This window comes from Grampus griseus (assembly GCF_964374135.1).
Source record: "Grampus griseus genome assembly, chromosome: 2".
Lineage (NCBI taxonomy): Eukaryota > Metazoa > Chordata > Mammalia > Artiodactyla > Delphinidae > Grampus > Grampus griseus.
The window spans coordinates 157123340-157147110 of NC_139018.1; the positions used below are offsets into that span (position 1 = coordinate 157123340).

The 23771-nt window shown below is 38.2% G+C and overlaps 1 protein-coding gene across 4 annotated transcripts in view; it reads left to right on the plus strand.

The window, feature by feature from the left end:
- CDC123 (cell division cycle 123) overlaps positions 1-23771 on the plus strand; it is a 56498-nt gene that overhangs the window by 22379 nt on the left and 10348 nt on the right. For all 4 annotated transcript variants that reach the window (XM_082647999.1, XM_082648000.1, XM_082648001.1 and 1 more), the window contains 4 exons: positions 9898-9946; positions 13189-13264; positions 14689-14811; positions 15696-15724. In XM_082647999.1, the coding sequence (XP_082504125.1) occupies positions 9898-9946; positions 13189-13264; positions 14689-14811; positions 15696-15724 (277 nt within the window). The remainder of the gene's footprint in view (positions 1-9897; positions 9947-13188; positions 13265-14688; positions 14812-15695; positions 15725-23771) is intronic.

Below are 23771 nucleotides of genomic sequence, written 5' to 3' on the forward strand. Positions count from 1 at the left end.
ATTTAGGTGTCAGCCTTTTATGGTTGTGTTGGCACAGGTGTTATGAGGTGTTTGCTTTAGTAATAATGCAGCAGCATTTTCGTTCTGGGAGACACCCTCTGATTAGAGGAAGTCGTGGCCCTCTCTTTTTTTTGCCATTGTAGAGCTTTTTGATATTGAATGCTTTTGTAAAGAGGCCTTGGAATATATTACGTTAAAATACTCTGTACCTGTTAATTCATTTGATATGGATTTTTATGCACCTTTGATATTAGTTGCAGTGAGTATATGAGGACATTTCCTCTCCAAAAATTATAAATCACTTCTAACTCTCTGTGGTTGATGGCTTTTAAATCATCTTTGCACCCTAGCAACCTGCTGGCTCCTCTTAGCCCGCCTCTCCTTTTTTGTCTTACATGAATTTAGCCCCGATTCCAGTGAAGCGTAGAAATACCAGTCAGTCTTTTTGCGTTTTGTACTTTTTGACTTTTGCATGGGGAAGAAGTTAAATCAGCAAGTACATTTGAGGCCTTGGATTAGGAGTGTTTATCCACAGAATACCATCTTTCTCCTCATGTAAATAATTGGGAGTTGGCAGGATAAACACCAAGCCCTGGGCTTGCAGCCTTTCAGACCGGTGGTACTCACAGTCACGTTTTCTGGAAATCTTTGTCGGTAGTCAGTTGCGTAACAATGAGTCTTGTTACTCCAGAAAAATCCCTATTGATTGGGTCTTTAATGAAATACGAACTTTTGTCACAGAGGCCTTTCTGGACCCCTTAAAGATTAAGAATACAATACTTTAAATTGGACAGGATCTTATCAGTGATTTAATTTGACTCTTCAGTTAGAAAATTGAGGCCTGAATCTGCTCAGTAATTTGTTTCCATCAACTAGTTAATAGAACCAAAACCAGAATATAATTTCAGTAACGTCATTCTAAATGTTCTCTGTATTTTCACTTAATAAAGTTATAAATTCTTTCTTTTCTAAATGCTTCAAAGTAAAATATTATAGAATGTGATAAAAGATAAAATATTCTAGTATATAGTTATGTACATAAAATTATGTAATGTTATGAAAATTATGTTATACTCTTTGGGAGCTTGCTTCAACAAGAGAAACAAAGATGTTATAGTTAGGATTACAGGTTAACAGAGGGCCAACCAAAAAGAGTTCACACACAGTGTTTTTAAAAATACATTATTTAGCAAGGAGTCTGGAGATGGGCTATTTCCATCTATAATGGTTAAGTCACAGCTCATCAGGGTCACCAGGGACCAGGTTCTTTCAGTCTTTCTCTCTGTCATCCTTGGCTTACTGGCTTGGTATTTGGGTTTATCACCTAATGGTTACAAGGTGGCTGGTATTTTGCAGGTATGGCATGAAGATGACTATATCTTAGTCAAAAATATGAGGGGGTGCATCTAATTCCTCTCATTCTTCTCTGTGTGTGAGCAAGTAAAGCATTCTGGAAGCTTCCCAGGAGACTTCCTGATAGGCTTACGGTCACACAGTTACTCAGCCTCATCCAGTAGTTGGCAGAGGGAACAGAGACGCCATGATTGGTTTAGAGCAGAGGCTCTCCAACTTTAGCTCGGATTAGAGTCACCTGGAGAATTTGGTAAAACACGGCTTGCTGGTCCCCACCCCCAGAGTTTCTGATTCACTAGGCTGGGAGTGGGGCCCAAGAATATAATTTCTAACCTGTTCCCAGGTGACCCTGCTGCTGCGGGTGCAGGCCCGCGCCTTGAGGGCTGTGCGCTTAGATGTACACGTGCATCCCTGGGATTCCACAGGTCCACCTGTCCTCCTCCGAACAGTCACAGAATTTTGTTGGCAAGGATAAAGGTTAGGAATAGCTAGAGGGTAGACCACCAGTACTGTCTGCCACAGTTGTAATTTGACATGGACTAGTAAGTACTCTTATTCTTTCTGTTTGTCAAGTGGTTATTGTACCCAAGAAGCTTTAAAAAGTGAAGGTTGAAATATTGACACCATTAGCATAATCTGTCTGCATTATACTTGCTGAGTGAATTATTTGCCCAGATAAACTTTCTATGTAATTAGACTTGTTGAGTCAGAAGGCTGCTTTCACTGGTTATTTTATTGATTAGGTGTCACTTCAGTAGGCCAAGGCCAGAAAAAAAATATCTGGTATTCAATCGGCATTTAGAAGAAAGGGCTGAGAGAGAATTAATCCATTAATTGTTTCTCTGAGAGGCTCATGACTAAGGAAGTTAGAGTTACTAGAGATCAGGAAAGTTTACTTGTCTTAGTAATTCAAGCACAGTTATGATCAGCACAATTTTTATACATTTTGTTCTTAAGATTATCACAAAACTGGTTATTAATCCTAAAATTCAGCAGCAAAACAGTTTCAAAAGTAAAATGTTCTACCTAAGTTGGACCTAACAGAACCTATTCCTTGTGATTTTTAAGGCCCATTTATTTAGGTGACAGTTTTTCACTTTAGATTGTTATAATTTTATTGTATTTTTTTATTGAAGTGTAGCTGATTTACAATGTTTTGTTAGATTGTTATAATTTTAGAGAGCATATTTTCTCTCTTTTTGAAGAATTCTATGAAAATTCTAATGAACTCACCCAATCACCCTTAATTCAGTATCATTTTTTATCTTTCCTTTTCCACCAGTGAGATGTAAAAAATGGAATCTGTGTACCTGAACTCTCATTTTAGATCCTAATGAGCAGTAAAATCTTCAGCACCAGAACTTTGATGCTAAATATTCCCTGGGTGCCATGTTTTTCTTTTTTATTTCTGCCCTTGACATAACTTTTTTTCCTTATATACTTAAGAGTTGTTTTCTGTGAGGTATAATACCATAACCTTCCAACGTTTTAGGAAAGCTTACGAATGAGGATGTGCCCTAGTAAATAGCTAGGCAGTAAAGAGTCTGCCACTTTAAAGCATTGTGATTTTGTGTACTGCCACCTTATAAAGCTTTAATGATGATGTTTTCTCTGATAGGAATGATCGAATTGTGATCTTAGCGTATTTAGGCGGTACCTAAGTTGTCTAGAGTCAGTTCACGTAGTTATTACTCTCCGAGTTTACTAATACTGTGATTTCTCTTTCCCCCATTCCTGCCACGTTGACTGGCCCGCACTAGAGAACTCACACAATTTAAGTTGGTAGCACTGTAAGTCTGCTCCTCCAATGCCAGAGTCTAACACCTCACCCGTAACAAATAGGATTCATCTTTAACTCCAGTGTTCTCCACTAGAGCAGTCTCTTGGATTCTACTTCCATGGAGCTCTTTCTAGTTCAGTGTATTTCTTAATGTAGCACAGCTCATCAGATACACGTATCCTTCTTTCCTTGTAACAAAGCATATACTACATCCATAGTTTTCTCATTGTCTGCATTCCCCTAGTTCCACACACGGGCATCCTTACCATTGAACGTATCGCCTTTGTTCTCTTTCAATGTGTGAAATAGTTGGAACGTCATGATAAAAGCTATGTGTTGATCACAGTTAAGAGGTTCACAGAAAAGAGTATGTCCATCTTAAGACATGTTTAGGGCATCATGAATGTGCCTATTTATAGTAAGACCATTTGGCTGGTAGGACATGCAACCTGAAGTTTAAGTTGAGGGAATGACTTGGAAAGTAGCTTGGGTAGAAGTAAACGAAAGACAAGAAAGATGACATTCCTGTCAGTCGTCAGTGGCAGTTAAGCACAGTTCTTACAGTTTTAGGCTAGGATCTTTTTTTCCCCTTTCTTTCTTTTCTTCTTCTTTCTAAAACTTTGTATCTAACATATTGGTCTCCAAAATTCCTGTTAACTGGTTCACTGCAAAATATATTAAAAATGTACTGGTGGGGCTTCCCTGGTGGCGCAGTGGTTGAGAGTCTGCCTGCCAATGCAGGGGACACGGGTTTGTGCCCCGGTCCGGGAGGATCCCACATGTCGCGGAGCGGCTGGGCCCGTGAGCCATGGCTGCTGAGCCTGTGCGTCCGGAGCCTGTGCTCCGCAACAGGAGAGGCCACAGCAGTGAGAGGCCCGCGTACCGCAAAAAAAAGAAAAAAAAAAGAAAAAAATATACTGGCATAATTTCATAGTAGCTTTCAACAGAGTAGACCTTTGGTTATTTGTTTTTCTGCTTTTTTCGGTCTTTACTGTGATTGTACCCGAGAATACTTTTATTTTGTAATTTACATTGTAGATTATATGACATTAATTATTTAATAACACCTGTGGGTTTTGTCTTTTTTGTTTTTGTTTTTGCTTTTTTCCGTACCACTTGGCATGTGGGATCTTAGTTCCCCAAGTGCAGAGTCTTACCCAGTGGACCACCAACGAAGTCCCAATAATACCTGCGTTTATTTTGAAGTTTTTGGGTTTTTTTTCTTATTTTTGGCTGCGTTGAGTCTTTGCTGTACGTGGGCTTTCTCGGTGCTTTGTGACCACCTGGATGGGTGGGATAGGGAGGGTGGGAGGGAGGGAGACACAAGAGGGAGGAGATATGGGAACATATGTATATGTATAACTGATTCACTTTGTTATAAAACAGAAACTAACACACCATTTTAAAACAGTTATACTCCAATAAAGATGTAAAAAAAAAAAACCAACAACAACCAGAGAGCAAAGGCAAATTTTGTGGAAAGAAACTGCAGTAAAACTGTCAGCAGGTTTCTCAACAGGAATATTGTTTCATCTAGTCCTACCTCTGCTGGGAAGGGCCTGGGTCCTGGAGGGTGGAGATGGATATAGAACAATACAGATGCCTGTATTGTTTCTCATCTGTATGGGACACTTATCAATCTGGACCTAGACTAATTTCGGGTTATAACTTGAGGAATTCTCTAACAGTTGCCCAAATTCCAAGGTGATCATGAATGATTCCATATTATTTCATAATTCAGGCAAATTTTTCAAGTGTTATTTAAATGTGTTCGTTAACACAGGGGAAGTGTTAGGTATTATGACATATTTCTTGCTTTTGCTCATAAATTATAACATGTATTATAATTTTATATTATATACTGAGTTGGGATTTGAGAATTTATACTAGTTCTTACCATGACTTTTAAATTACGTGTTCATAGAAACAAAAGCTAAAGTAGACTTAGCAATTCAGTATTCTTTCTCTGTAAATTGCTTTCCTTGATCTTAACTTGCTGTTACCTCTCTGAGGTCCTGCTTTCTTTTAGCAATTAAGAAACTGTTATTTTTGGAAGTGAGAGAATGAGCTTTTTTTTCTCCATTGCAGATGCAAGTGTTTGGATCATCTCTGTTCTTGGTTCAGTCAGTTAAGAGAATAATACAAACATTTTTATATTCCATATGAATGAAGATATTTTATCATTTCTGTTAGGATACTCATATTTTCTATGAGTATCCTTGAATCTTTGTTGCTGCTAGTATTGTTTCTACTAATATTTTCAGTGTAGTAAGAAGCCTTGATTTAAGGATTTCTTTCTTTTTCCTTTCTTGATGTAACCTGGAATTTTTGAACCGTAATTTATATAAGGATTTGTAAGCATTCAAGTGTTGTTAATACTCCAAATATCTTAACACATTTTTGCTTTTTAAATCTACTTCCTCCAGAATATAAATGGAATTTAAATATTCATACACAGTGTTTTTTGCGGTAGTTCAGCTGAGCTCCTAAAAATGTTGTTGACCTTCACATTCAGTCTTAATTAGGTGGCTCTGCACTTTCCTCTCCTTTCAGAGACTGTACTTGACCATCTGATTAATCATCTTAATAAGAAAAAGCCTTGTACAGTAATCTCATGTAGCACATATGTTCTCACATCTATCTTCTGAAACTAGTCAAGGTTTTTAACTAACATTAAATGTTAAACCCATCACCACTTAAAAAATAATGTTATGGGATGGTAGAATGCAAATGTGTATTAAAATGTATACCTATTTTAAAGTAGCAAATGAGGATTAACCAAGGGTTGAAATCAATATTTGTAGGAATATAGAAGCATTAAAAAATTTAGATAATGAAGACCTGTGTTTTGGAAGTGTTTATTCGAATTCCTTTGTCATTTCTCTCCTCCCATCTCCCTTGTATATATATATATATTTTTTTTAATTTAATTTATTTTATTTTATTTTTCGCTGCGTTGGGTCTTCGTTGCTGGGCGCGGGCTTTTCCCTGGTTGTGGTGAGCTGAGGCTACTCTTTGTTACAGTGTTCAGGCTTCTCATTGCGGTAGCTTCTCTTCTTGCAGAGCATGCAGAGCTTGCTCAGCGTGCAGGCTCTAGAGCACAGGCTCAGTAGCTCAGTAGTTGTGTGGCACATGGACTTAGTTGCTCCGCGGCATGTGGGATCTTCCCGGACCAGAGCTCGAACCCGAGTCCCCTGCATTGGCAGGCAGATTCTTAATCACTGGACCACCAGGGAAGCCCTCCCTTGTATATTTTAGATGCATTTAAATTTTTAAAAAACGATAGGCAGTTCAGTTTTATCATGATAAGAATTACTGGTTAATTGAAAGCTAAAATATTAACTTTTTTTTAATTTATTTTTGGCTGCGTTGGGTCTTCGTTGCGGGCTTTCTCTCATTGTGGCGAGCGGGGGCTACTCTTCGTTGCAGTGCGCGGGCTTCTCATTGGGGTGGCTTCTCTTGTTGTAGAGCACGGGCTCTAGGCGTGTGGGCTTCAGGAGTTGTGGCTCGCGGGCTCTAGAGCGCAGGCTCAGTAGTTGTGGCGCATGGGCTTAGTTGCTCCACGGCATGTGGGATCTTCCTGGACCAGGGCTCAAACCCATGTCCCCTGCATTGGCAGGTGGATTCTTAACCACTGCGCCACCAGGGAAGTCCCCACTTTGTACTTTTATGTGTTTTTTAATTCCTCAAAATTAAAAGTTAAAGTAATATATATTTAATGTGATAAACATAATGTTAGAAATACTACAGAAAAGCAGCAGAAGAAATGAACAATCACTGCTGGGAAAGAATCATTGTGAACATTCCAATAGTTAACATTGTATTATGTTTTCTCATGTATGTTTTAAAATATGAGCTTGTACTGTGTAGTTTTGTGACCTTTTTTATTATTTAAAAGTATACTGTATTGTGAACGCTTTTCTCGCTTGTGAAAAATTCTTTTACCACACAATTTTTTATTCCTCACTGTCTGGATTTTTGACACACTTTTCATCTTTTCATTTAGAATTTAGAAAGGAGTTGAGGGAAAATGTTTTAAGGATAAAATGAATTTTTATAATAGAATTCATAAATGAATTAGTGTTTTTTGCTAATTAAAATACTTAGGCTGTTAAACCAGAAAAAAAAAGGTGAGGGACTCTTTTACAATAAAGAAGAATAGGACTTCCCTGGTGGCGCAGTGGTTAAGAATCCGCCTGCCAATGCAGGGGACATGGGTTTGAGCCCTGGTCCAGGAAGATCCCACATGCCATGGAGCAATTAAGCCCACGCGCTACAAGTACTGAGCCTGCGCTCTAGAGCCTGCGAGCCACAACTACTGAGCTCACATGCCACAACAACTGAAGCCTGCACACCTAGAGCCCATGCTCCGCAACAAGAGAAGCCACCGCAATGAGAAGCCCGCGCAATGCAACAAAGAGTAGCCCCCTCTTGCCGCAACTAGAGAAAAGCCCGTGCGCAGCAACGAAGACCCAACGCAGTCAAAGATTAATTAATTTTTTAAAAATTGAAAAAAAATAGAATAATGAAGAATATATTATGTAGAGCTATTAAAGGAGATGATCCAGGACTTACGTTTTCTCTGGATCCATTTGGTATTTGTGGTTTCTCTGAAATCTGAGAGCAATAACAAACAGCTCTAGAACCTCCACCTCTGAGAGGAGCAGTTCCACACGTGGTTTAGTGCCCTCCCACCACTGACTTCATTTCTCACCTTTCGAAGCCTTGGTTTCCTTGTGCGATGAATGTGGATAATAATAATAGCACTTTCTCAGGGATTATTGCAAGGATGGAATGAGATGGCAGATGTACATGCTTCACCTGGTGCCTGTTCACTAATACGGAGAAAGCCCATTGCCTTTTAACAAAGCTCCCCGTGTGTATCTTTCTTTGTCATTCAGATTATATCCATTAGTGCCCAACTGTTAGTGGCAATAAAAGTTCTTATTTTCTGAGGATTTTAGCCAACCACCTTATTTGTGTTGTTATTGTTTGTAGTATAAGTCATAAATGATTGCAGAGAATTCCAACCTAATCAAACATTCAGGGAAATTTAAAAGCTTTTCAAATTTAATTCTACTTGTAAATTGCTTAAGATGTCTTTAAAACTATTTTTTGTTTTGCTTGTGTATTTTTTTATGAAAATGTCTCTTGACCACCTGTTTTGCTTCTTGAATTGTTGGTATTCCCTAGGTTTCTATCTGAATGAGCTGACTGATCACTTCTGTCTCCATCCTTGACCTTAGCTCTTATACCAGTAGGACGATTACTTCCAGATAATTATTTTCACCTCCACCCACTCTTGAGTTTCCTTGTTCCAGTTGCTTACTAGACATTCTCTGTGGTTCTCCCAGGACTTCTCCAACACTACCCACCCAAACGTAGTTAGCTCCCATGTTTTCCTCATCCACATCACCTACTCTTCCTTCTTAGTGAATGGTATTTGCCTCATTGTCCAGCGAGTCATCAAGCAGCCACCCCAGTCATCTGGCCTCTTTCTCCCTCATCCTGCGCTTTCAATCAGGCACCAAGTAGCCCTGACTTTGTCTCCTAAATATCTTTGTATAGAGCTTCTCCTCTCCCTCTCCTCTGCCTTCGCATTAGTTGGCCCCTCATCTCTCGCTGGGGCTGTTGCAATGAGCCTTCTAACTGGGCTCTCAGCCTCCCAACCTGCCGCCCATTCCCCCAGGCTCTCCAGCACCGTTGCCACCTGTGATATTTCTAAAGCCTAAGTGCAGTGATCTCCCTCACATGTTTAGAAACGTTTTTAGCCCCCCATTGCCTGTATAATAAATCACAACCTCTCTGCGTAGGCAAACAAGACCCTTCATGATCTGGATAGTCCTTCTTGTCCAGAATTTCTCTCCAGCCACATCTTTTGGCAGTTCTTCCCTCCACACCCATCAGTACTGACCTCCAGTAGTCCTGTGCGTAGTTCTCACTTCTCTCCCTTTGCCTCAAACACAGACCCTTCTCTTCATGTCAAATGAAGCCCCTCCCCCCAAACATGAAGAGCTAATCAGTGTTTCCTTTGTGCCATCACAGTATTTTTATTTTCAGTGTTTTGAAATTCTTTGGGTACTTGTTAGGCTTTCCTCACCAGACTAAAGGACAAGGGACTCTTAGTCATTTTGGTGTTCCAGTGCCTCGCCAGCCCTTGGTATAGGTGGGTGTTTAATAAAGGATGTGAAAAATTGTCCATGAAACTGAGGATTTTTAGAGGAGGAAGCAATATATTTAATGGAGGAATGAATAATTCTTCTGTCAGCTATTTTTAAATGGGATGTGGGAGAAGGATTAGATGAACTTTTTGTGGCTTTAGGTGGCAGAGTTAATGTCAGCAGAGAACTAGACTTCTGGTTCAGCCATGAAGAGCACAGTGAGAATTATAAAACAACAGTGCCATCTCACCCTCATTTGGAGTCTAGAGTGGGTTTGCGTTATACTCCTGGCTTGGTCACTAAATGTGCTCTTTCCTTAGTTTTAGCCCTTTTTTTTTTTAACAGAAAGATGGAGATTATAGTAGCTCATATGGTTGTTTTGAGGACAAATGAAATAACAAATAACATTTCAGGGTGCCTAGGCTAACGCCTGACACTGAACGGTGCTTAATAAATGTTCATTGGATTTGAATTAGTCTCCTGTTTCTGGAAGCTTTTAGTAAAACCTTACTCCCACTTTAAATATAAGTAAATACAAGTAATGTGTATGCATAAACTGACAACCATAAAATAAAGATTCAATTGCCTTTCTTTCCCTCAAAGATTTATTCATTGTACTGATGATTCCCCAGATCCGTGTATGGAATATGAGGTAAGAATCTTTTTTTTTTTTGATCTTGAATAAAATTGATAATTCTAGATGAAGACGTATTGAGAATTTCTGTTCTTAAGTGAAATGAATCAAATTTTTCGACTAATTTCTCTGGGAACCTAGAGCCATTGAATTTTTACATTTATGAAATATACACATAAAATGCATGTATTATGTACATACACATACAGTATATACACAGTATGTACATACTATGGAATATTATACATATTTTGAAATGAAGCAAACAACTTCATACCATCCAGCTTAACCTGTTTAAGCTTTTTTTTTTTTTTTTTTTTTTTTTGCGGTACACGGGCCTCTCACTGTTGTGGCCTCTCCCGTTGCGGAGCACAGGCTCTGGATGCGCAGGCTCCGGACGTGCAGGCTCCGGACGTGCAGGCTCAGCGACCATGGCTCATGGGCCCAGCCGCTCCATGGCATGTGGGATCTTCCCGGACCGGGGCACGAACCCGTGTCCCCTGCATCAGCAGGCGGACTCTCAACCACTACGCCACCAGGGAAGCCCCCTGTTTAAGCTTTTTAACCTGATTTACAAGGAAAAGTAGTCACCACCATTTTACCATTTTTATTTATTTTTTCTATGGTTCTCTCACTTTACAGATTACATATAGAAGTAAGAACAAAAGGACAGTGGAAAACTTTATTAGAAATAGTAATAAGAGTTGAAACATAGCAACTCCCTCCCCCGTCCCCCAATAGCAAACCCATGTTTTCCTGGTTTGAAGGTATACACAACGCCCGCGTGCGCGCACGCGCGCACACACACACACACACACACACACACACACACACACACCCTTGAAGTGGGCAGTGTTCTTGGATGTTGTTGTTAGTTTAATTTCTTCGTCATCTATTTGCTTCCAGTCACTTGTATATACACATGCTTTCAAAAGTTGTCCACTGACTTCCTGTACTAAGTAATTCTTAGTGTGATGAGTGTATATAGTGGCATATCTTCTGTGAACAGGTAATTGACTCTTCACCAAGCCACCAAACAATTCCTACATCTTTTAGCACTTGTAATTGAGATCTTTACATACCATTTGTGAGGGGTATGTAATATATTAGCATTTTCCCAGGTCATTAAACATTTTTTATAACATTAATCGTGTGTATGTAATACATTCATATCTATTGTTTCACTGAACAAACATCTATCAAGCACCTGCTATATCTTATTACTTTGTGCTAGAAACACAAAAATGAAAAAGATTGTTTTCCTAGTCTTGCCCTGCGACGTAATCTTTGTTGTAATGTCATCATCTGTCCCCGAGATTGATTTCACCGGCAGTTTGCTCTTTTATTGCTTTTTGGGGAATATGCCATCATGTTAGTGCATAGGGTTTAAAACCCAGTTTTAAAAGCCCAGGAAAGTGAAAGTAATTAAAATGAAAAAAGTGGCAAGCAAAATCCTAGGTATCATGTGCTTGCGTCTGTGTGTATTTAAAAAGATACCTACTATATGCTCATGTATTCATAGAATACTTCTGGAAAGATGTAGGAGAAATTGTCAGCACTGGTTACCTGTGAGGAGGAGGACAGAGACACTGTTTGGGGGGAAGACTCACCTTTTACCTTTTTTAAAAAACCAAGTACAGTGTTTGTATTACCTGTCCAAAACGTTATTTCAATAGATAATGCAAATTTTCCGAAAACTTAATGTCAGTTTGCAATAATTGCGTATTTATTTGTTGCTTACATAAAAATTACTGTAGCTGTCAGAAAATATATTTGCCAGTATCAACTTTTAATAGGTAACAACAGTGTAATTTTTTAGTGTGGGATTCTTCATTTAATAATTAGGTTCTTTTTCAAAAGGTGGCACATACAGAGCTTGACCAAGAGCTCACAATAACGAAAATTGGAATCAGCACACTTCAAATTTCTAAGACATATTTTAACACTACGGTTTTTTTTTTAAGGAAAGCAACCTACTATCAAAAATTTAAAAATACAAGAAAATATGAGGAGCCTACCACCCAGATATCCTCAGTATTATTAGCATCTTGACCTTTAACTTCCCTTTCTTGAGATATTTGTGTGTGTGTGTGTGTGTGCGCGTGTGTGTGCGTGTGCACACCTGTGCGCATATACACACTCTCCATAAGATGCTTTATGTGCCACTTTTTTTTTCACTTATGACATAGTATGAGCATTTTCACAGTTCATTAAATTTTTTTTATATCATGTTTTTTAGTGGCTGCTTCTCTTAAATATTTACCATTCCATGTTTCACTTGACAAACATTTCCTAGGCACTGCTAGGCATTACATACCTGTGCTGGGAGCGCAAAGGTGAATAAGACCCAGCTGCTCACCCTTAGAAGAGAGACTTGTGTCAGATTATCCTAGTACAACATGGGGTATGGGCTTACTCTCGAATGTTATGTACAAGAAACTGGGTGGCATGGGAAGGTACAGAGCCCACTGGGGGGATTCCTGGAATGGGGCCTAGAGTAATTCAAGTCCTATCTCCTAGGTCTTGAGGGGCAAAGAGGTGTATGCCAGGATTCGGGAGGCTGGGGGCTCTTGTCATTGATTACAATTAATACTTCAAAAGGACAGGACTAGTTTTTTCCAAAGAACATTTTAAAACCAGACTCAGAAGCATACATTTGTCAACTGTACTATTTATAAATTACAACAATATGAGAATTTGCACATATTAAATAATGTTATAGTAATAAACCCATTTATGAATTGGGCCATTGGTAGAATTGTATTACTTTAAAATAATGGGAAAATCATGAAAGGATTTTAGTGAGTCTTTGTGATAAGCCGTAATAATTTTATCAGAGTATTACAGAATGATGCTTAAGGTAGATAACTTGGAAATTATTTTACTTTTTGATGTTCTTAAAGGAGTGAGGAACATATGAATTATAGGGAAACTTATGGCCCAACGATGATAAGATGTGACTATATCATCCTTTGAGTTGTATGTTATGTCAGAACTCCCAAAATGGTAAATAAATGACAAAGGCACATTTTGTCATAAAGAGTTTTAATACAATTTCCCCTGTTCTGTTAGACTAATAGATCATAGCTCTGTTCCCTACATATCATGTCAGGCATGTTTTATGATGCCTTTTTTTTTAAAAAAACCAAAACACTTGATAATGGCAATTGTGAAGATATGGTCTCAACATAAAATTGTTTATTAGACTAGTAAATATTCTCTTGTTACATAGTTGTGTCCCTTTTTTCCTTTGTCTACAGCTTGTTCTTCGAAAATGGTGTGAATTAATTCCTGGTGCTGAGTTCCGCTGTTTTGTCAAGGAAAATAAGCTTATTGGTGAGGTTTCTGCGTTTTTTTGTTTTTTTAAACCTTTGAAAGTAATTGTTAAAAGAAGACAAGCTTTTGATGGAAATAAATTACTTAGTAATTAAGACAAGGGTAACAATCAGTTTTTATCTCAGATGCTACCTCTAACCAATTGGCACTGACTCTCTGGAATGCCGTATCGACAAGGGTCCTGAGGCCAGATTCTGTTTCCACAGAAAATAGTCTTGTTGATGAATCACGTCAATCTGGATTCCAGAGAGGAAAGTGGTGGCCTTTACTGTTCTCAGGATGTGTGTAATACTACCTGCTTTCTCTCTGGGGCTTTCCTAGGTATTACTGGCAATACACTGCTTATTTTAAGCAGCGTAAAAAGCCCAGTTTTTGAACATTTATTTCTATTATTGAAGCACTGTTTATTATTCTAGCAAGAGAAAATATGCAAAGAAGTACATTGCTTTAAAAGGCACCCATTTTCTTTCCTCTGAGGTTATTATTTTGTCTGCTATGATTTATTCAAGCTAAATACTGTAGATAATTTGCTCTTATTTTGTCTAAGCACATTTTCCATGAGGTAGAATTGATTTTCAACCAAGAAAAGTGTGATTTGAACAGAATCAGATCAACACTATTTATTTATTGAATGTGATGTTGACATTTAACTTACCTGAAATACACTGGGGTTGTTTGAATTTATTGTATAATATTGTTATATATCTCTGAAAGAAACACTGCAGTATTAAGTACAGTTAAAGAAGGGAGTCATATTGGCATGTGATTAAGAAATTGGTTGGAAGCCCTTCTTTCAGAGCAGAGAACTTTTTCTTAGGTCTAGAGCAGATTAAAGGAGTTCTTACAATACTCCCTTTAGTCTTTTTGGAATAATGTCAGCAAGTCACTCTGAAGAAAGGAATGTTTACTTTTCCATGGCTTGAAACATCAGGCTTGTGAAGGCAGGATAGCACGTATGAACAAGGAAAATAGACCGTGAAGTGCAGTGTGATTATGGAAGACGTATGGTGAGGGGTATTTTACATTTTCCCAAAGAAAGTGGAACAGAATGCCAATTTTTAGACAGTTCATTGGAAAAATCAAAGAAGCAGCAGTTGACTATGTGGGTAGGTTTAAAATTGCTTCTTTCATTTTTTACGTAAGAAACATTTTTATGACTTTGAATTCTTCCCATTGTACTCAATAAAAATAACTACTGTTTCTAAAGTAAGAATGCATGGCAATATGGAATTGTAGGGTTCACCTAGCCATTTGAACCTTTACAACTGATAAGCTTTATATCTATATAAAATGCTGACTAATGTATGATGCCATATTCATTCGATCTACTTTAATGGTTTCCTCAAAAAGAGGTTTAAATCACATATTGGTGTTTTTGAAAAGAATATTGTGTAATAATGAAATATAAAATATTTTCTTGTCAGGTATTTCTCAAAGGGACTACACACAATATTATGATCATATTTCTAAACAAAAGGAAGAGATTTGCAGATGCATACAAGACTTTTTCAAGAAACACATACAGTATAAATTCTTAGATGAAGACTGTGAGTATTTTTTATTGGCCCAGTGAAATGACATGCATAATGTTACCGAACCTTATTTCACGGTGGTACATATTTTAAAACTGGATTCAAAATACTGTATTTTAAGCATTTTATTATATGATAGTATGGCTGATGGGTTTGCATGTTAATTTTACGTTATTTAACCAGAGTCCCTTTTTAATACTGAGATGGTCTCTCTCCTGTCATTTGAGGTATTTTATTGTACATTTCAAAGGGTCTGTCTACAGAGAACCACATGATTCTGTTATTAGGACTAAATTAGCTAGTTGACTGATCTGCCTTTCTAGATTTTTATTTGAATGATCAGATAGCACCAGTTACAAAGTAAATATTTGTGAGTTGTTTTTAAGAGTTGAAAGTAAGTATTGAAAGTATTGTGTATGAGACAATTTTCATGCATTGTCAAATTATATCTGCTATGGTTTCTGTTTTTCTACTTGCCAAGCCTGGGGTCTGTGGCAGGTTTGACTTTTAAAAAAGATGAATCATGCCCTAAGCATGGCTAGATAGTGTGCTTTTCTATTGCAGATTTTACCCATTTTATTCCCCATCAAGCAGTTAGTGATTGATGCTCCTTTCTCTGATATAGATAACCTGTCTCTAATTGTGAACTGGTTGAGACGATGTTGGTGTTTGGTTTGAATTTTTAAACGTAAGGGATTACGGCTGAGGATCGCAAAAAGGAAAACAAAATTATATAAGTAAAACATTGCAGGATGCCTTTTTATGTTTGAAGTTTTGAGATGTAGAAGCAGGAAGTCCTTTGAGTAACTAATAATAAAACGCATTTTAATTTTCAAAAGGAGGTGTAGATCATGAAAATAGAAGTTCATTACTAACTTCAGGTTTTTTCTCCTTTGCAGTTGTATTCGATATATATAGAGACAGTAGGGTAAGTAAAAATGACATTTCATATGCTTTAAATACATAGGCATTCTCTATGGAAGGGCTCACCGCTCAACAAATATTTTCTCAAATCAACTAAGGTGCTTGAAATTCACCATGGCCAAGAATCTCCCCTTAAAATATCCTTAACACTAGAACACAGGATATCTTCCATTGTTAATGTGTCACAAATTCAAGGATTATTAATTTAACAGACGGCTAAGGCCACCCTGTGTCCTCCTTTCCCCTTTTGTCGGGGGCCTGGGCCTACTTAAAATAGTTGAGTTTGTACTCTTCGGTGTGGCCAGGAATTTGTCACTGGATATTTAGAAGTTATTATTTTCAGTTACCTGAAAGGCCCTTAGCGTGATTCGAGTCACTTGCATCTTTAGACTGAAGACGAGGATTCGAGTAGTTTGTATTTATTCTGTAATCTTGAAGTGATGGAAACTTCCGTAATGAAAAGAAAACAAAAACCTGACCTAGTACATCCTGCAGCAGAGATTTCACTATCAAGACATGCAATCTTTTCAGAGAAATTTGGGTCACTAGGTGTCCTGTGACAGTGCTCACTGACTTAGCTGTTCAGAGGACAGCAGGTGTGTTTTCTAAACATTAGACCCCTATGTTTCTTAAATGTCTCTCACATTTTTCTTCTTCCCTCTCCACGCTCCTATCGCCTCATTGTAGTGATGATTGTGATACCTTTGAATCATTTTTTGGACAAAAGGAGGGGCCCATATGGTCATATCCCAAAATAACTGTTAACTGTTTACTCATCTCTATAAAGCCAAAGCATCACTTACTCTGTTTTCATGTCTGTCTTTTTTTTTTTTCACATCTTTATTGGAATATAATTGCTTTACAATGATGTGTTAGTTTCTGCTTTATAAGAAAGTGAATCAGTTATATATATACATGTGTCCGCATATCTCTTCCCTCTTGCATCTCCCTCCCTCCCACCCTCCCTATCCCACCTCTCTAGGTGGTCACAAAGCACCGAGCTGATCTCCCTGTGCTATGAGGCTGCTTCCTACTAGCTATCTATTTTACGTTTGGCAGTGTATATATGTCCATGCCACTCTCTCACTTTGTCCCAGCTTACCCTTCCCCCTCCCCGTATCCTCAAGTCCATTCTCTAGTAGGTCTGCATCTTTATTCCCATCTTATGCCTAGGTTCTTCATGACCATTTTTTTTTTTTAAGATTCCATATATATATGTGTTAGCATACGGTATTTGTTTTTCTCTTTCTGACTTACATCACTCTGTATGACAGTCCCTAGGTCCATCCACCTCACTACAAATAACTCAGTTTCGTTCCTTTTTATGCCTGAGTAATATTCCACTGTATATATGTGCCACATCTTCTTTATCCATTCATCTGTTGATGGACACTTAGGTTGCTTCCATGTCCTGGCTATTGTAAATGGAGCTGCAATGAACATTTTGGTACATGACTCTTTTTTTTTTCTATAAAATATGTATTATATATTTATATCATACTTGTACTTATATTATATATTATATTTAATATATAAAAACATGTATTTATATAGCATATAGTAGTACTATTAGGTTTTTGGGGTTTTTTTCTTTTTTTAATTTGACACAAATACTTTAATACACACAAAGAGTAACAAAATAATGCACAATTGGCCAATACCTTAAACAAACCATTTGCTCATCATTTAAACTTCATTTTCATGTGGATCTGCTTTCTTTTTTTTTTTGCTCACAACTCACACACACACACTGTATTTTATTTTTACAAGAGATAAATAAACTGGTACCAAGCATTGTAAATGGATGACTACAACAAAAGCAACAATGATTGCAATTACCAAATATGAAACACGCTCATACTATGTCATAATATTGACGTTCAGTCCAGTAATCCTCCACTGTAACAGCTCCTTTACTTTGCAGTGAAAATTGATTTGTATATTTTTTGACTCTGAGTCCTTGTGGGATTTTTATTTTTTTTATTCAAACAGAAAGTCACAAAAATTATAATCATCCTCATCTACATGACTCCTTTTGAATTATGGTTTTCTCAGCATATATGCCCGGTAGTGGGATTGCTGGGTCGTATGGTAGTTCTATTTTTAGTTTTTTAAGGAATGTCCATACTGTTCTCCATAGTGGCTGTATCAATTTACATTCCCACCAGCAGTTCAAGAGGGTTCCCTTTTCTCCACACCCTCTCCAGCATTTATTGTTTCTAGATTTTTTGGTGATGGCCATTCTGACCGGTGTGAGATGATACTTCATTGTAGTTTTGATTTGCGTTTCTCTAATGATTAATGATGTTGAGCATTCTTTCATGTACCTGTTGGCAATCTGTATATCTACTTTGGAGAAATGTCTATTTAGGTCTTCTGCCCATTTTTGGATTGGGTTGTTTGTTTTTTTAATGTTAAGCTGCATGAGCTGCTTGTAAATTTTGGAGGTTAATCCTTTGTCAGTTGCTTCATTGGCAAATATTTTCTCCCATTTCTTTTCGGCTTGTTTATGGTTTCCTTTGCTGTGCAGAAGCTTTTAAGTTTCATTAGGTCCCATTTGTTTATTTTTGTTTCTATTTCCATTTCTCTAGGAGGTGGGTCAAAAAGGATCTTGCTGAGATTTATGTCATAGAGTGTTCTGCCTATGTTTTCCTCTAAGAGTTTGATGGTATCTGGCCTTACATTTAGGTCTTTAATCCATTTTGAGTTTATTTTTGTGTATGGTGTTAGGGAGTGTTTTAATTTCATTCTTTTACATGTAGCTGTCCAGTTTTCCCAGCACCACTTATTGAAGAGGCTGTCTTTTCTCCACTGTATATTCTTGCCTCCTTTATCAAAGATAAGGTGACCATATGTGCGTGGGTTTATCTCTGGGCTTTCTATCCTGTTCCATTGATCTATATTTCTGTTTTTGTGCCAGTACCATACTGTCTTGATTACTGTAGCTTTGTAGTATAGTCTAAAGTCAGGGAGCCTGATTCCTCCAGCTCCGTTTTTCATTCTCAAGATTGCTTTGGCTATTCGGGGTCTTTTGTGTTTCCATACAAATTGTGAAATTTTTGTTCTAGTTCAGTGAAAAATGCCAGTGGTAGTTTGATAGGGATTGCATTGAATCTGTAGATTGCTTTGGGTAGTATAGTCATTTTCACAATGTTGATTCTTCCAATCCAAGAACATGGTATATCTCTCCATCTCTTTGTATCATCTTTAATTTCTTTCATCAGTGTCTTATAATTTTTTGCATACAGCTCTTATCTCCTTAGGTAGGTTTATTCCTAGATATTTTATTCTTTTTGTTGCAATGGTAAATGGGAGAGTTTTCTTAATTTCACTTTCAGATTTTTCACTATTAGTGTATAGGAATGCCAGAGATTTCTGTGGATTAATTTTGTATCCTGCTACTTTACCAAATTCATTGATTAGCTCTAGTAGTTTTCTGGTAGCATCTTTAGGATTCTCTATGTATAGTATCATGTCATCTGCAAACAGTGACAGCTTTACTTCTTCTTTTCTGATTTGAATTCCATTTATTTCTTTTTCTTCTCTGATTGCTGTGGCTAAAACTTCCAAAACTATGTTGAATAATAGTGGTGAGAGCACTATTGGGCAACGTTGTCTTGTTCCTGACCTTAGTGGAAATGGTTTCAGTTTTTCACCATTGAGGACGATGTTGGCTGTGGATTTGTCATATATGGCCTTTACTATGTTGAGGAAAGTTCCCTCTATGCCTACTTTCTGCAGGATTTTTATCATAAATAGGTGTTGAATGTTGTCAAAAGCTTTCTCTGCATCTATTGAGATGATCATATGGTTTTTCTCCTTCAGTTTGTTAATATGGTGTATCACGTTGATTGATTTGCGTATATTGAAGGATCCTTGCATTCCTGGAATAAACCCCACTTGATCGTGGTGTATGATCCTTTTCATGTGCTGTTGGATTCTGTTTGCTAGTATTTTGTTGAGCATTTTTGCATCTATATTCATCAGTGATATTGGCCTATAGTTTTCTTTCTTTGTGACATCCTTGTCTGGTTTTGGTATCAGAGTGATGGTGGCCTAGTAGAATGAGTTTGGGAGTGTTCCTCCCTCTGCTATATTTTGGAAGAGTTTGAGAAGGATCGGTGTTAGCTCTTCTCTAAATATTTGATAGAATTTACCTGTGAAGCCATCTGGTCCTGGGCCTTAGTTTGTTGGAAGATTTTTAATCACAGTTTCAATTTCAGTGCTTGTAATTGGTCCGTTCATATTTTTTATGTCTTCCTGGTTCAGTCTCGGAAGGTTGTGCTTTTCTAAGAATTTGACAACATTTCTTCCAGGTTGTCCATTTTATTGGCATACAGTTGCTTGTAGTAATCTCTTATGATCCTTTGTATTTCTTCAGTGTCAGTTGTTACTTCTCCTTTTTCATTTCTAATTGTATTGATTTGAGTCTTCTCCCTTTTTTTCTTGATAAGTCTAGCTAATGGTTTATCAATTTTGTTTATCTTCTCAAAGAACCAGCTTTAAGTTCTGTTGATCTTTGCTGTTGTTTCCTTAATTTCTTTTTCATTTATTACTGATCTCATCTTTATGATTTCTTTCCTTCTGCTAACTTTGGGGGTTTTTTTGTTCTTCTTTCTCTAATTGCTTTAGGTGTAAGGTTAGGTTGTTTATTTGAGATGTTTCATGTTTGTTAAGGTAGGATTGTATTGCTATAAACTTCCCTCTTAGAACTGCTTTTGCTGCATCCCATAGGTTTTGGGTTGTCGTGTTTTCATTGTCATTTGTTTCTAGGTATTTTTTTATTTCCTCTTTGATTTCTTCAGTGATCTCTTGGTTATTAAGTAGTGTGTTGTTTAGCCTCCACGTGTTTGTATTTCTTACAGATTTTTTCCAGTAATTGGTATCTAGTCTCATAGCGTTGTGGTCAGAAAAGATACTTGATATGATTTCAATTTTCTTAAATTTACCAAGACTTGATTTGTGACCCAAGATATGATCTATCCTGGATAATGTTCCATGAGCACTTGAGAAGAATGTGTATTCTGTTGTTTTTGGATGGAATGTCCTATAAATATCAAGTCCATCTTGTTTAATGTATCATTTAAAGCTTGTGTTTCCTTATTTTTTTCATTTTGTATGATCTGTCCATTGGTGAAAGTGGGGTGTTAAAGTCCCCTACTATGATTGTGTTACTGTCGATTTCCCCTTTTATGGCTCTTAGTATTTGCCTTATGTATTGAGGTGCTCCTATGTTGGTTGCATAAATATTTACAATTGTTATATCTTCTTGGATTGATCCCTTGATCATTATGTAGTGTCTTTCTCTGTCTGTTGTAATAGTGTTTGTTATAAAGTCTATTTTGTCTGATATGAGAATTGTTACTCCAGCTTTCTTTTGATTTCCATTTGCATGGAATATCTTTTTCCATCCCCTCACTTTTAGTCTGTATGTGTCCCTAGGTCTAAAATGGGTCTCTTGCAGACAGCATATATACGGATCTTGTTTTTGTATCCATTCAACCGGTCTGTATCTTTTGGTTGGAGTATTTAAGCCATTTAAATTTAAGGTAATTACCGATATGTGGGTTCCTCTCCCATTTTCTTAATTGTTTTGGGTTTGTTATTGTAGGTCTTTTCCTTCTCTTGTGTTTCCTGCCTAGAGAAGTTCCTTTAGCATTTGTTGTAAAGCTGGTTTGGTGGTGCTGAATTCTCTTAGCTTTTGCTTGTCTGTAAAGATTTTAATTTCTCTGTCAAATCTGAATGAGATCCTTGCTGGGTAGAGTAATCTTGGTTGTAGGTTTTTCTCCTTCATCACTTTATATATGTCCTGCCACTCCCTTCTGGCTTGCAGAGTTTCTGCTGAAAGATCAGCTGTTAACCTTATGGGGATTCCCTTATGTGTTATTTATTGTTTTTCCCTTGCTGCTTTTAATATCTGTTCTTTGTATTTAATTTTTGATAGTTTGATTTTATTTATTTATATATTTTTTGCGGTACGTGGGCCTCTCACTGTTGTGGCCTCTCCTGTTGCGGAACACAGGCTCCGGACACGCAGGCTCAGCAGCCATGGCTCACGGGCCCAGCCACTCCGCGGCATGTGGGATCTTCCCAGACCAGGGCACGAACCTGTGTCCCCTGCATCGGCAGGCGGACTCTCAACCACTGCACCACCAGGGAAGCCCTGATAGTTTGATTAGTAAGTGTCTTGGTGTGTTTCTCCGTGGATTTATCCTGTATCGGACCCTCTGTGCTTCCTGGACTTGATTAACTATTTCCTTTCTGATATTAGGGAAGTTTTCAAGTATAATCTCTTCAAATATTTCCTCAGTCCCTTTCTTTTTCTCTTCTTCTGAGACCCCTATAATTCAGATGCTGGTGCATTTAATGTTATCCCAGAGGTCTCTGAGACTGTCCTCAATTCTTCTCCTTCTTTTTTCTTTATTCTGCTCTGCAGTAGTTATTTCCACTATTTTATCTTCCAGGTCCCTTATCTGTTCTTCTGCCCCAGTTATTCTGCTATTGATCCCTTCTAGAGAATTCTTAATTTCATTTATTGTGTTGTTCATCACTGTTTGTTTGCTCTTTAGTTCTTCTAGGTCCTTGTTAAACATTTCTTGTATTTTCTCCATTCTATTTCCAGGATTTTGGATCGTCTTTACTATCATTATTCTGAATTCTTTTTCAGAAAGACTGCCTATTTCCTCTTCATTTGTTAGGTCTGGTGGGTTTTTATCTTGCTCTTTCATCTGTGGTGTGTTTCTCTGTGTTCTCATTTTGCTTAACCTACTGTGTTTGGGGTCTCCTTTTCACAGGCTGCAGGTTCATAGTTCCCGTTGTTTTGGTGTCTGTCCCCAGTGGCTAAGGTTGGTTCAGTGGGTTGTGTAAGCTTCCTGGTGGAGGGAACTAGTGCCTGTGTTCTCGTGGATGAGGCTGGATCTTGTCTTTCTGTTGGGCAGGTCCACATCTGGTGGTGTGTTTTGGGATGTCTGTGGCCTTACTATGATTTTAGGCAGCCTCTGTGCTAATGGATGGGGTTGTGTTCCTGTCTTGCTAGTTGTTTGGCATAGTGTCCAGCACTGTAGCTTCCTGGTCGTTGAGTGGAGCTGGGTCTTGGCGTTCATATGGAGATCTCTGGGAGATTTTTGCCGTTTAATATTATGTGGAGCTGGGAGGTTTCTTGTGGACCTGTGTCCTGAACTTGACTCTCCCACCTCAGTGGCACAGCCCTGACGCCTGGCTGGAGCACCAAGAGCCTGTCCTCCACACAGATCAGAATAAAAGGGAGCAAAAACAGAAAAAAGAAAGAAGAAGGTAAAAGAAAAGAAAAGTTATTAAAATAAAAAATAATTTCTAAGAGAAAAATTTTAAAAAGTAAAAAAAGAAAAAAAAGGACAGGCAGAACCCTAGGACAAATGGTAAAAGCAAAGCTATACAGACAAAATCACACCCAGAAGCATACACATACACACTCACAAAAAGAGAAAAGGGGAAAAAATATATATATTTATTGTTGCTCCCAAAGTCCACCTCTTCAATTTGGGATGATTCGTTGTTTATTCAGGTATTCCACAGATGCAGGGTACATCAAGTTGACTGTGGAGATTTAATTCACTGCTCCTGAGGCTGCTGGGAGAGATTTCCCTTTCTCTTTGTTCTCACAGCTCCCGGGGCTCAGCTTTGGATTTGGACCCGCCTCTCCGTGTAGGTCGCCTGAGGGCATCTGTTCTTCGCTCAGACAGGACAGGGTTAAAGGAGCAGCTGATTCGGGGGCTCTGGCTCACTCAGGCCGGGGCGAGGGAGGGGTGCGGGTGCGGGGCAAGCCTGCGGCGGCAGAGCCCAGCATAACGTTGCACCAGCCTGAGGCGCACCGTGCGTTCTCCCGGGGAAGTTGTTCCTGGATCCCGGGACCCTGGCAGTGGCGGGCTGCACAGGCTCCCGGGAGGGGAGGTGTGGATAGTGACCTGTGCTCGCACACAGGCTTCTTGGTGGCGGCAGCAGCAGCCTTAGCGTCTCATGCCTGTCTCTGGGGTCCGCGCTGTTAGCCACGGCTCGCGCCCATCTCTGGAGCT